The sequence below is a fragment of the Pygocentrus nattereri genome, chromosome 2 (genome assembly GCF_015220715.1).
Source record: "Pygocentrus nattereri isolate fPygNat1 chromosome 2, fPygNat1.pri, whole genome shotgun sequence".
In the NCBI taxonomy this organism is placed as follows: domain Eukaryota; kingdom Metazoa; phylum Chordata; class Actinopteri; order Characiformes; family Serrasalmidae; genus Pygocentrus; species Pygocentrus nattereri.
Window position 1 is genome coordinate 19,224,659 of NC_051212.1, and position 14,518 is coordinate 19,239,176.

Here is a 14,518-nt window from a genome sequence, read left to right on the forward strand (position 1 = left end):
AGCACACCCCAAACACACACCCACCCACCCACAAATCACTACTACTACTGCAGGGGCCCCAGACAGACGCCAAACAATAGAAAAGCTGAGGCTTCACTCTGTTGCACACACATGACCACAAGCACACCCACCCACACACTAATTTATTCACATAGCACCACACACACACACCTTTTCCCTAATGATTTAGATGATGCTAAACACTGTTGAGCTTTCAGCTTTCCCAGAAGAAAACCTAATTTGCCTTGACCACAGTGCTTTAATAGAAACTGGACTCTAACTGGAGTCAGCCAGCCTCAACAGATCAACTCTAATACAATTTAGTTACACAAATTAATGATGCTTCACAAACTCTAAGCAACACACAAGTCCTTTAAAATGTTCTTCCTCAGTAATCAGCTGTGAGATAAACCTCCTAAACCTCCTAAACCTACAGCTACACATCCGTTTTAAAGATGTCTAAACAATTTCTCAGTAGCCTTATATAAGCATTTTAAAAGATTATATAACAAAAACTTGGTTGAGCGCTCTGGATTTCATATCCGCTCCACTAACATCGTGACTTCATTTCAGCCCCTTTCACCCTCCCGAGTTAAACTTCCAACATTCATGTCTCTCTCTTATCCTCCCCATATCGTCTCTTCTTGATACACTTAGCCCAGTTAACCAGCCTTTTATCCAGAGCTAATTAGCTAGCTATTAATTAATTATTGAGAATCTGGAGGGGATTAAATTTTAATGTGTGTTTGAGAGGAAATAGTTGTAATACAAGTCACCGGCAGCATTAAGAGGATGAGGACACACATACTCCCCGACAGCATTTATCACAGTACACAAACACTTACAGTGAAACACAACTGCTTATCTGAGTCTGCAATTACACACACACACACACACACACACACCAACTTACTTCATGTCATCTTTTAAGACCAAGTGCAAAAAAAAAAGCTGTTTACCAGGAGAAGTATGATCAAATCTTTTCATTGGTTTGTTACCATAATAGGTGTGAGGCCACTAGGTGTTTTGTCCACTATCAACCTGACCACCACCATTTTAAACACAGCTTAAACAGCTTAAAAAAGTGATGTACTGAATGTACTTGATTGAAATGTGTACATCATTTCTACATTAATAAAATGTATTACATCAACAACATTTTGCACTTGTATTCAGTAGTTGTGTTGATAGAATCTTTTTTATTCAAGTAGAATTAAAGCACACATTTAAATTGGGTTTGTCTATAAGGGGAGTGAAATCATACATGATGATCAACAGTACTGTGCAAGTCAGAGACATTTAATTTCATAAAATTTCCAGTCAAAGTTATCCAGGTTTCAGAAAATATATTTAACAGAAATCTACAAAGAAGCTTCAACAAGTAAACAACCAACTTTTTCAGCATTTATTTTCCTCTCTTTTTGGTTGTTCAGAAAAATATGAACAGATCATTTTTCCACACGGCCAAAGTTCAGTCTTTGTTGGTTGAATTTTCTGCTTCTCACAATCCAAGTAATCCTAAACACATGTTGAGGTCTGGACAGTCCATTGTTCTGAGAACACCAGCAGCTTTTTATTTGATTTGCAATTTTTTTGTGTCCATTTTCTTTCTCAGTAATGGTTTCTTGTCAGCTACACATTCTTTCAGACTCAGTGTTGAGTGGAAGGATGGACAGAAACACCTGTGGATTTCTCAGATCTAAATCAAGAGCAGTCTCTTAATATTATCTGACCACTCTTGACTTTCATTTTCCTCTTCCTTATGCGAGTGGGGTTATCTTATAGCTCATCTCCTCAAAATATCTACTGAAAAATTAATAACTTGTACTTACATAAATGAATAGGGGTCTCTACTGTATGACACTGCAATTGAGATTATAATACAATAATATTATAATTGTGTGCATTACCTCTTAGGAAAACGTGTTCCTTCCTAAGCCCTTTGTTTAACACACCTAAATTAAGCATATCTGTTGTCCTATTGTGAGATATATATACACTGAGAAACATGCAATATTGTTGCTACAGGTCTAATTCAGATGCGTTCAAAGCTGGCTAAAGCAGACAGATTTCAACAGAATTACTACGCCAATTCTCCTGCCCATCTACAACACAGACAACACAGGTCAGCAGGTCAAGACAGTAAAGTGCAGATATGTACTTTCATGTCTGAGTCACTGAAATCCAACTAGACACACAAAGGCCTACAAAACTATCAACATAGGGTGCAAGACTCCAGAATTACAGCCATAGTGATCTAACAGAATACCAATTTCACCATTTTATTAAATTACAGTGTCCAGACGGTAGCTACATACAACACATTGGGTCAGTATGGATTTTCTTTGTTGTCTTCAAGGTGATCCTCATGCCGCAGTTGCATTTTCGTAAGGCTAACTCATGCTGACGTTCACGGCTTAAAGGATATTGATTTCTCCACATTTAAAGATGCACCCTGCTGTTGCTGCTTATCTCCCCTTACTTCTCTACTCTCTTCCTTTCTTTTTCTCTCACTTGCTCCTTCACTCTCTTTCTCTTCCTACGAGCCGAGTGCCATGATTACCCGCTACATGCTACATGTGGTTTTCATTCGGTGCTCAGAGTGGAGGCGCCATCATGAGAAAGAAAGAAGGAGAGATGGAGGGGAGGAGAGGGGGAGAGGAAACGAAGGAGTCTGCGAAGGAGCAGGAGAAAAGAAAGAAAGAGGTGGAGTGAAAAAGGAAGGGAAAGGAAAAGAGATGCTGCAGCTGAAACCGTGAACATCAAAGCAGTGGAAGGTGAAGTGGGGTCAAGGTCACATTTAATGCAACCTGATGTTTAATCAAAGACCATATTTAATGCAAGGTCATTAAATAGGCAGCAGAGCCCACAATACGCTGCATACGGTCAGTTTTTCCTCTGAGCGCTGCAGATTGCTTTAGCCCGGAGCAACCACACAGGACAGTACAGATGTCTCTGCACAGGTAAAAAGGAACTTCAGCATAGTCAGTGGTCAAGACACAAGTGCCTGTTCATCCTTTTTGCTGAAGAGAGATTTGTGGCCTGAGGCCATATTATGTGTGTGCGCTGTATGATTTTGTCAGGGGTGGGAGGTAGAAGGGTATTAAAGTGGATACCACTATGAAGGGATGCACCAAAATAGGAACTCTGAGCTGATGATGATCTACAGTATTTTACTTGTCCAAATCTGTTGAGACAACACAGAAACATTTAGAAAATGCCGAACTGCATCTACTTGGCTTGGCATGATGGGGAAATATGGCATTTATTTCTTTAGGCTTACAAATGCATTTATTTTAGTGTAGTAACCCAAGTTAAGGCTTATTATTCCATAACTACAGGGACTTCAGTGCAAACTAGTTGAGCTATTCTTAGGTTATAGAAGCGTGTAATAATACTTTGGGCCCAGCGGTGGGCCCTGGCCATGTAAGGGATCTTAAATATCATGATGTGTGGGTTTTAGGTAGAGATGGGAGCTGTAATGGTATAAAAGTAAATACCAATATGTAGGGACCCAGCAATATGGGAATTATAGGCCAATGCTTACATACAATACTTTTTAATGCACATATCTGCTCATGCCAATGGCGATACATAAACATTAAATTTAGATCAGCATCACAGAGAAGCATAACGCTTATATTTCTATAGGCTTACAATCGCAGTCAGGTGAATAAAATAAAAACATTTGATTCTAATGCCATTGCACATCGCTACTACTACATCTTTGTCCTATGGTAATTTTACTATACTGTGGCTACTATGATAAGCTAAACAATAATACTTGTGTATATCACAATATCATATCGACACGGAAAAATATCATGATGTCAACTACAGCTCGTATCGCCCACCCTCACGTGCAGCGGGGGGGGGGGGGGAGGGCTTTAACCGGGCTCGTGCATAATTTCCACGGTGTGAAAGCAGACCAACGTGCAGCACGGAGAGTGTGAAAGAGAGTGTGAAACCCAGCGCTTTCCCCTAATCTCATCTAATGACCGCACACTTTCAGGCTAGGTCAACTCACCTCCAAAATAACAGCACCAAAACAGGCGCACACTCGGAATCAGACCCCCCAGACCTTCTATAGATTAACAAACAATTCTACCCCCACCCCCTCTCTCATTAGCAGCATCTGCCCACGGCCATGGTGCTGCCCCGCAGCATCTGCCACACGGAGGCATTAAAAGGCTCTTTGGTGTTCGTGGAGCTCGTGGCATCTCTAATAGCCCCTCATAACCTACATAGCGCGAGGAGGACACCACTTAAACAGGGGACTCAGGACTAAAAGGCGTGGGGGGAGGGGGGAGCCCCCCCTGCTGCTTACTCACAGCCCTAATTCGGCTCATTCCTCGGTGCTCAAACTCCCAGAAAAAGAAACTGAGCATAAGATCAAACCGTTCTCGAGTTTCTTTTTCCTAGATTTTCCACAGAGCGCTGCTTTGCGCGCATTCGAGGAGGGAAAAATACAGACTGGCGGTCCGAAGCTGTAAAACTGCTAACGTGCTTTTTTAGTGGGTGGTAGCAGAGCTAAAGTTGTGGGTCAGGCAATTATAGTCGGAGGCTCCAAACAAAGCTGAAAATAGGTGCACTTCGTTCAGCCTGTTGGATTGAGAGTATGCGAGAGGAGCGAGCGTGGAGAGCAGTTTAAACACGCGCACCGAGCTTATCCTCGCTTGGAGGTGCAGCCTTTAAACCAAAAGCGCTTTAAATGTTGTGCTAGGCAGGTGCGCGCGCGTGGACGAAGTCGCGAGAGCTCTTTTTTCCGAAAGCAGTGCAGCGCGTGTGTTGGAGACGCTGAGCAGGGCTGCAGGGAGTAACGGGGAAAAGAAAAAGCGCCTCGTAGCAACAAAATCACTCTCTGAGGAAATGCAATGTGGCATTTATTAGCGCTCGCTGATGCTCATAACTTCACCAAGCACCTTCGCTATCCACTAAAGAGGGCCAGACTGTGGAGCCGTCTTTCCTCCCAGACGGTAGACGGACTTCCCGAGCCATGTCGTTGACTAAACACCCGGTAAGAAGATGATCAGGGGCAGTTTAATCTCTCTTACCTTTTGTTGAGTGAATTCCAGTAGATGGGTTCCATGTTGGTCGCCGCCACTCCGACTAAATCCAGCAGGAACATGAGCAGAATGCCAGAGCTCCATCTCGCCATGTCCACGTTTGAACCCATCATAGCTCGGCTAGTTTTGCCCCCGGTGAGCCGCTGCTGGCTGAAGCTGCAGCCCGTCAGTGTGTGGATGGACAGCGAGTGTGAGGAGCCCGCATGGAGATCACACCGCAGTTTAACGCACACAGACCAGGCTTTCACTTTCCTCTTGAAGATATGAAGCCTAAAAAGCAGCTTTAACCACAAAGTCTAGTGTTTAAACGTTCTCTTGCCTGCGCGTGCTAAGGAACTCCAGCACTAGAGATCCGTGAAGACGTTTTTTTTTGGCAGAAAGAAGTCTTTATTTTTTTCAGATTTGATTTTTATTATGCTCTACTCGTCTCTATGATTCGTCTTCGATTCCATTCCTCTTTCCTCCTCTTCTGTACTGGGCTTTTCTCTTTTTGTTCGCCTCCCCAGAGATGAATGTGAGAACGCAGGCTCGAACTGAAACCCTGAGGACAGATGGGTGACTGTTTAAGACGGAGCGTGTTTCTCTCCCTCGCCAAGTCCCATCCTCAGCGCTCCACACTGCTGCTCTCTTTCTGTTTTCCTTTCTTTCCTCTATCTCTTTCTCCTCCGAGACTCAACTTGTAACTCCGCGGTGCTTCTTCACTCACTGGACCTTTTTTTTGTTTTGCTCTTTCATCCAAAAGGTTCCTGTCGAGCAGATCAGTGGTTTGGAATAAACTGAGCACGTCACAATCCAGAGAATCAACCAATAAGAGAACAAAAGCACACGTAACAATTAAAGTACAAAAAGCCAACGTTCTAGAACATCGACTGATGTTCTACTGATTTATGTCCTAGAGACGCAGACAGAAAAATAATCATCTCTATGCAAAGACCCCACTCCTCCGTCCCGCCCGGAGATGGGTGATATGAATGATATGGATCATGTGAATGAAGTGGATAATCCCAGCGTCATTCAGGCAGCCAGTATCTCCTTCTCCTCGCTGAGGAAAAACCTTCTGCTGAGCCTCATCCAGCCGCTCGCAGCGCACTGACACACTGACTCGTTTGAGAGAGGGAGAGGGAGAGCGAGGGAGGGGAGGGAGAGAGAGGAGGGGAGGTGTAGGCTGGGGAGAAAAAAAACACGTCTTCCGGCTGGTGAGTGCAGTAAAGGAGCGGATTTTTCCTCAGGGTTTTTTTTGGGAGGGGGGGGGGGGGTAAGAGGAGGCGGTAAAAGGCGTGTCTGCCGTCCCCAATTCAATCAGTCCTTATTATTCCACTCTTTCTCCCGTGTGCGTGTTGGATGGGGGTCTCTGTGTCCCGCAGCGGATCACGCAGGACCCTCTATGAACGGAGACCTCGTTGTGGGTCTTTCGTACACCTGCACCACGCACAGTCCCTCCATAGCACACTGAAAGCTTTCCGAGTTACAGCGCCCCCAGTGTATTCGCTGGTAACAGTGCGTGTAATGGCATTTCACGGTCGTGGTAACGACACTAATAACAACTTTACAACTCAGATGTAACGTACAACAGGGACACCAGAGCCTTTCCTGGAGGCCTTCGTCTGCATTTGAGGCTCAGAAATGCAAACGAGTTTAACACAGTCCGGTTGAATTTGTCTCCACAGCATATCTAGTACCTACAAACAGGCATATCCGCTGAGAAATCCAGGCTACTGCATTACATGAAAGACCAAAGCACCTGATGACAGGGAGTCGGAATCAAAGGGGTTGTAAATCTTTGCCTGTAGTGCCACCTAGTGGCCACAGCACGACATAGCAGCCTCTTCACCACAAGGAAAAGAATCAGTCATTGAAAAGGAGTGCAAGTGTACCAAAATGGAATACAGTACATTATATTTTGCAGATTGCTGCTCATGTATACCAAAATCTAACTACAATATATTGTAGCATTTTTCATTCTGTGCAGGCAAAGTAAGCCTTACAGCAAAACTAACAAACTCATGTTTAACTACAGAGGTTAAACCTGGAAATATGAACAGACGTACAACAAATACATTAAATAGATACCATTCAAGTCTAAAAATCTGTCTGATGCTGATCATTTTGTTCAAGCAAGTATCTGCCAGTAATGATAGGATTCTGATAGTATTACTATTACTGTCATTTGGTACAGATTCTTCCATAAAGTAGATCATATTAAACATGAAAACATGGACATGCAGACAGACATCGAGAGCTCAGGGTATGGAGGGTTTGTGGCCGACATCGTCAGTCTGGGTGGAGGTCTCCATGAGGCCCGGTTCTCTGCCCAGGCGACGAAGCCTTAACAGGTAATCAGAGTGGAGGGAGGAGTCAGTCAGATCAATAAACTGTCTGTAACTGGCCTGTACCTTCTGAGAGAGATAAGGTGTGTAGGGAGGGGGTGTACACACACACACACACACACACACACACACACACACACACACACACACAGAGAGAGAGAGATACAACTTCAAGTACGATTACTCTTGATGTTATTATTGTTACAATTCTACTTTCAATAACTTTTTTCCAAAATGTTGAAATGTTGCATAAATGGGAGAGGGTGAGAGAGCGAGAGCAAGAAAGAGAAATCTCTAAATGTTTTTCTTCTGTCAGTGCAGCTTTTTGCAAACAATGTTTGTGTAGTTTTCATTAACACAAACAGTTATAATTCTTTTTTTACATAGCCTTTTGTATCCTTTAGAAGTTATACAGGCCATTTTTGTTGCTGTGCCTTTAAGACTAATATGTAAATAAGATCTGTTGTGATTGGCAGTCAAAAAGCACTTAGAGCTAAAATACTTATAATCTCAGTGTGAATGGACAGAGCTAAATTACTCTAAATTAAAATAGGTGGAAATATGTAAATTGGTTTGGATGCATTGCCTTGGGTTTTTGTGACATCAAGGAAACAGTGAATTTAAAATGGGCTGTTTTCACAGCATAGTTTATGATATGGACTGGGACATAGACATAGAGAGAGAGAGAGAGAGAGAGAGAGAGAGAGAGAGAGAGAGAGAGAGAGAGAGAGAGAGAGAGAGAGAGAGAGAGAGAGAGAGAGAGAGAGAGAGAGAGAGAGAGAGAGAGAGAGAGAGAGAGAGAGAGAGAGAGAGAGAGAGAGAGAGAGAGAGAGAGAGAGAGAGAGAGAGAGAGAGAGAACACTGCAAAAGAAGGAAGTCAAAGAGTGAAATATTGAAGAGGACAAAGGCCAGATAGAGTTAGACAGGTGGAAAACTACAACGAGCACAAGCTGCAAACATCAGAGGAGAAGAGGAAGTGGCTGGATGAGGGCAGCGACGTTTTGTGCTTGGATGAGAGAGAAGAAGAAGAGCAGGTGAAGGGATAAAGCCAAGGCAATGATGTCAGCAAAGTTTAACGGAAAACAAAAGTCAGGCGATGTGCTGGCATGAGAAGAGAGGGAGAGAGAGCTGTGTTTGTGCTGGTTAGCTTAGTGAGGTGCAGATGCCGTGCTGGAGTCAGGCCCATTTTGGATCTGTTCATTTATTCATGATGACCTCATTACGAGTGCTGACCTTAAGCTCCGTCTCGTACTGCATCCGCTCCCTGCAGACCCGCACCAGACTGTCCTGCAGCTGCTGCAGCCTACAGCACACACAGGAACACACACACTCAAACCAGCTGAGTTAACACACTAGAGAAAGTTGGATGAGGAAGCAAGTTACAGAAATAGCAATGAGGGGGAAAAGTTTGAAAAAGAGACGAGAAGGTGAGAATGAAACACAGAGAAAATGAGAGCAACAGAGGAAGAGAGGGAAGGAGAGAGAGCGAGAGCGAGTGAGCGCCAAGTGAAACAGACTAATGAAGAAATACTGCTGCAGTAAAGTGTTATATGGGGCAGAGTGAGGGAGAGTGTGTATGTGTGCTCTTGCCTGTCCTGAAGTTGAGATATTTCCTTCATATGTCTGTCTTGCAGGTTCTGGTTCTCTCTCCGAGCCTCCTTTTCACACTCCTCCCTCACATGCTGCTCAGCCATCAATACATGCTCCCTCACACGCTCCTGTGTGTGCCAGAGCGTACATGAGAGATAGAGGCATAAATATAGATTTTATTTATAAGCTGTCTTTCTCAGACTCATAAAGAGTCCATAAAGACATCAAAAACAAGTCTTTAAAACAAGACTTGTATGTCAGAGTGAATTAAAGTGTAGAAACATGGTGCTCCAAAGCTTAGGGCCAGTGGCATTAAATGATCAAGCACTCACAGTAGATAGGTAAGAATGAGGAATATCAGCAGATCTAAGAGAATGAGATGGTACATTCTCAGAAAAAAGGCACTAAACTGTTTCTAGGGTGGTTCTCTCATTAGGTAGGTCTTCAGTACCTTTAGTTAGGAAACATAACTGTGCCATACTCTGTTGCACTTAGAAGTTGTATTGGCTTCACATACCCTCTTTTGCCTCCAACCTTTTAATTTACTGTTCCATTTTAAAATATTAGGTTATGAAAATGTAGAAAATGTACCTTACCACTGGAAAAAGACTCATTTAAAAGGTACACTGTTGTACCTTAAACCATGGTTGTACCTTGACGAATGAATGCTATACTTTTTTCTTTAATAGGCATGTATGGAAAGAGGGTTTTTTTTTTTGTTTTTTTTTTTTAGGAATGGAGCATTTAGTGCTGCACACCCATTGCTCAATCCTGGCTATGGAACACTTCTTCTCAAAGGGCTTGTTAATAAGCTGATTAGTTTGATCAGGTGTGCTGGGAGTAGGAGAACACTGAAACGTGCAGGAAGGGGTTAGTTCAGGGCCGGAGCTGGAAACCACTGGTCCGCTACATGAGACACTCTATCCTATAATACATTAAAATTTAAAAGCTAGTTATTAGCTGTAAAACAGTGGTGGGGAAACGGAGGGCTGGAGTCCAGAGTTTCATCATATCCATATCCACACCCCACTAAATTGTATGTTTCAGCAGGAAAATCAGCAACCTTTGCAGGAATCAGGCCTTCCAAGATTCCAGGCTAATCTAGTAATATCAAAGTCCTGTTAGGACAATCTGTTCACTTGGCGGCCATCTTCGCAACGCCACCAGGCAGTTATTTCAAGTCATATAAAACCAAAGGTTGGATTCACCAAAGTGTCTTAAGTGGGAAAAAAAATCTTCTTAAATGTATTTCTTTTCTTAATTTTATTCTTAAGAATTTTTTTTGTTAAGAATAATTCTAAGAACAAGTGATACTTTTGAAAGCATTATGTTCTTAAGTGTTTTCTTAACCTTACCATAGCCTCACACCTGTCTTTGTGTTTGAATTTAGATGTTTACTTCCTCTATAGCCAGACACTGCCTCTGCTGCGCCTGCCCATTCTCATCACTTGCTTTCCCACAATCACCCCACAATTATCATGTTTTCCAAGGAAGATTTTTTTCCTGTTGGCTGTCAAACTCTGAGGTCCATAGAAAATTTCCCTCTCATTTCCAACCAAGGCTGTAGAGACTGAAGAGTTTAGACAGTGTAGCCCACTTGTTGATGCAGATTTGATGTAGAATCTTCTACTCCTTATACAATAGTCAGTTGCTGCTCTTGGCTACTTTTCAACCTACCATTGACATTGACCCTGTGTAAAAACCCTGGCAGCACCACTCTGATACACTCATACCTGCACCGCTTACAATACTGTGTAAGTGTTCAGAAAGGTCTACCACACATATAATATTTGGTCAGAAGTGGTACTGTAGTCAGAAACTGACCAGTGGGGAATGGGCTAGAGGAGAGCTCAGAAATTATGCATGACAGTAGATGGACTACAGTCTGTAATTGTAGTGGACCTAGAAACAAGGCGTTTCTGATAAAGTGGCCAGTGAGTGGAAATACAAGGAAGGTGCTTCTGCTATAATGACTCCACCTCCATCTGTTCATGTATGACCCTCATCTCCTTTTCCCTCTCCATCGCTGCCTCCTTCTTCATCTCCTCCTTCAGCCTCCTGCAGACCTCTTGCACCTCCAGCTTCTTTTCCTCCTTCATCTGCTCCCTTAGGCCAGCACAGTGAGCCTCGAGCTGAACCTGCAGCTTTGCCTGTTGACCCTGGATCACCTCTGCCTCCAGCCTCTCCCTGGCCTGCAGAGCCTCCTGGAACTGGGCTCTCAGACACTATGCAGAGAAAGCAATGGAAGAGGTGGGCAGAGAAATGGATGAAGGAAAAGATAGAGGATGAAAAGAAGGTGGAGTTGAATGATGAGTTAGGGGAATGATTAAGGAAGACAGTAAGGGGAAAAGGAATTAGCGGAAAGAGAAACAGACAGAGAGGTGGGGAAAAGCGTGAAGAGACAGAGTGAGGGAGGGATAAAAGAGAAGGGAAGAGAAGGATGGATGATCGGGGCTGGCAGGGTTGACTGTACTGAGCTTTTGAAGATGAGAGCAGTTTCGGGCTTTGGCTGCCATACACTCTCCCCAGAGAGCAATTACACAAGCAATTACAACCCATTACGCAAGGTCTCCTCACTGCTCCACACACATACAATGGCAGCTGCCTAACTGCTAATGCCACATGCACTTCATCTCCCTCTAGGAGGCAACAGAGATGAGAGTTTGTGAAAATGCAATGCTGCTCACAATTAGTAGAAGCACAGCAAAACAAGACATTCCCAAAATAGCACAAAGTTTGTCACTGCTCAAGAGAACAGCTTCTTTTAAAGCTACATCTTTTCAAGACCTGCTTGCACACTGATATACAATCAACTACTGAGCGTAAAAAATGACAAAGTTTGTTAGTTTGCTTCTGAAGTTAAAGGGCCAAAATGAAGGCATTACGTAATAGAAGCTTATACCATTATTACCATTGTGCAGACTGCATGTCTAAATCATCACACACATCTCAAACCATGTATAATAGTTATCTCAAATAGACATGCTTTTGTAGTTTTGGACACTTAAAATTGACAAAAGTGTGTTGCATCCCTCATCTAATGCACAGTACTCTGCAAAAGTCAGTCCAGCCCTCATTTACTTCATTTCCTGAGAAAACAGCAGAAAACGTAATAGGAAATTACACAGAAGTCTCAATTTCATTAGTATTTAACACGCCCAACTTTGCCTGCATTACAACTTCCATTCTTTCAGCTTTTTAAGAAATCTGCAGGGTATTTTTCCACATCATCTCAGTCTTAAAGTCTACTGCATTTTCTGCTTCTCAAAATCCAAATAATCCAAAAGACATTCAATGATGTGGCACATAGTGTTGAGTTGTCACAATGGAAAGATGGACAGAATCACTAGTGGATTTTTTTTGGATCTGAAGCATGAGTAGAACAATGTTCTTCACACTCTCAAAGACGAAAGCGTTGAGTTCTGTTTATCTGATGGTGACCATTTTTGTGGCCTACCAGGTCTTGCTGTTGTTAAGTGTGCCTTTTTCTAGATCTTCATTTTTTGAACCCCACTTTGGGAACTCTTGCTTTCTTCACTTACATCCCCCTTTCTTCTGCAATCTAAGAAGAAGAAAAAGCTTGAACTTAATGGCCATTTTGAATGGAAATCAAAAAGCAAGGGTGGCCATACACAGTACTGCACATGAAATAGTGTTTCTAAACTCGTAATCAAGCACCTCACATTTCTTTCCCAGTAGTGAATGATTAACTACAAGGATTTTGACAGAAGGAGCAGAAATGTGGTGTAGATTAAGACCTTGGACTGGTGACTTATTACTCTTATTACTACAGCCAATGAACAAGTCCATCCTGTGTTGAAGTGAATGTGTTAGAACAGGGAAGTCAAAAAAATATGCAGGACAGTGGTATCTAAGACCAGAATGGTGGAAAACATTTCAACTTCCTGCCTCACATGATCTAGCTGATGGAAGGCTTGATAATTAGCTCATGGGCTGAATCAGGTGTGTTGAGGCCAGTACTACTTTAAATTGTGCAGTGGGTTCTCTGAGCAGGTTGAAGGAGGACTGCTCAAGAGAAACACTCGAGATACCTCTTCCTGGAGCTTTAGGGCCTTCTCTTTTTCTTCTTCAGCCCACTGCTGAAACTCCTCCACCCAGGGGTAATCGGGCTGTGCCATCTCCACCGAAGGCAGCCATGCTGTGGAAGAGTCCGGAACTGATGTGCAGACAATATCCATGGTGGAGGAGGAGGAAGCAGGCAACTGAGAGCAAAGCTTCTCTCCTAACGCAAAAGAAAAAACAGATCTTTTCCTTTTACTATATGAGAGCCACAAGTATGTCAGTCCAGAAGAATAGACAGGTCTAAAGGAGTGGGAGCTTTCAGGGAGTTAGCTGAACTATGGGTCGCTGGAGAGATAAGGGTGTGCATACAGTGCTTGAAAAGGCCACAGTCATTTGTCTAGCTTTGGAGAGGGAGACTAGCAATTAAGGGACTGTCATTGCAGGGCTGTGTTCAGGTTGTTACGAGTGAGAGAATGCTCTGCATGGCCTTCTACTCAGAAATGATATTGTAGAGTAGCCGAGAGCCGCTTCTCTGAATGCTGGGGTGCAGTGAAAGTTTCTCAAAGAGTGTCGGAGAGACAAGAGGACACACACACACACACACACACACACACACACACACGAGACAGACAGAGAGAGAGGAGGAAAAAAAAAAAAACAGGAAGCAAAAGAATGAAAAAGATCCAAAGAAAGGGAGAGAGAAAAAAGGGTGTGAGGTTCGAGAAGTTGAAAGAGAAAGTGTCAGTAAGAAAGGGAAGAGAAAGACAGAAAGAAAAAGAAGGAAAGAGATTGGTAAAGATAATAAAAGGAAAAAAAAGATAAAAAAGAAAGGGATGAAGAAAAGTGGAGAGAAAGGGAGGGTGTGAGAAGGTAGGGAAAGAAAAAGAGTAAGGGAAGAGGGTGCGAAGGAAAAGAAGGAAAGTGAGTGAGTGAGAGAGAGTGCGCGCTCGACCGTTTGAGAGATCAAAGTGTTTTGTAATAGGTATGCAATGAAATTACAAATATACCCAGAGTGCATCAACGTGCTCATTACTGATTCGGCACTTACCCAGAACGTCTGTATGGAGGACCCTCTGAGTGGTCAGAGTTGTTCTGCTGACCATTCTTTTCAGAGGACTCAGGCCTGACCTTCTGGTCCCACTCAGGGTTATTCTAGCTGGGGTAGACATTCTTCTCCACTGCCCCTTGTCCTCTAGAGCACCAGAACTAGGTACTTAAAAACACACCACCCTCCTCTACTGCTTTCCCCTCACTCTGTCTCTGAAGTTGGTCTCTAGGCAACTTGAACAACACAACAGAAGACTGCTTCAGCTTGGCACTTGAGAATAAATTGAACTAACGGATGTGAGACAAGACATTTGTGTGTTTGATTGTTGAACTGTATGTACAAGGATGTTTTATGTCTTACATCCCACTGTGCTAGTTACCTAACTTGTTGAGTTTGTGTTTCTACCAGGTCTTTGGTATCTTCTATGTAATATTCTTCTATTTCTAGTTATAAGTAGTATAAGA

The 14,518-nt window shown here is 43.1% G+C and overlaps 2 protein-coding genes across 2 annotated transcripts in view; both read right to left on the minus strand.

Annotated features, from left to right (window-relative positions):
• The window catches only part of efnb3b (ephrin-B3b), an 87,365-nt gene extending 81,178 nt beyond the window's left edge, over window positions 1-6,187 (minus strand). Inside the window, exon 1 of the mRNA XM_017710258.2 lies at window positions 5,055-6,187. Within this exon, the coding sequence (XP_017565747.1) occupies window positions 5,055-5,179 (125 nt within the window). The 5' untranslated portion in view covers window positions 5,180-6,187. The remainder of the gene's footprint in view (window positions 1-5,054) is intronic.
• A 778-nt stretch (window positions 6,188-6,965) lies between these two features.
• si:dkey-111f13.5 (trichohyalin) lies at window positions 6,966-14,214 on the minus strand. The gene is made up of 6 exons (XM_037547112.1): window positions 14,055-14,214; window positions 13,036-13,226; window positions 10,963-11,208; window positions 8,984-9,111; window positions 8,627-8,696; window positions 6,966-7,462 (listed from the first exon to the last, which is right to left on the minus strand). Exons 1-6 carry the CDS (start codon window positions 14,173-14,175, stop codon window positions 7,307-7,309), a joined length of 912 nt encoding a protein of 303 aa, XP_037403009.1. The 5' UTR covers window positions 14,176-14,214; the 3' UTR covers window positions 6,966-7,306.
• Between the last annotated feature and the right edge of the window lie 304 nt (window positions 14,215-14,518).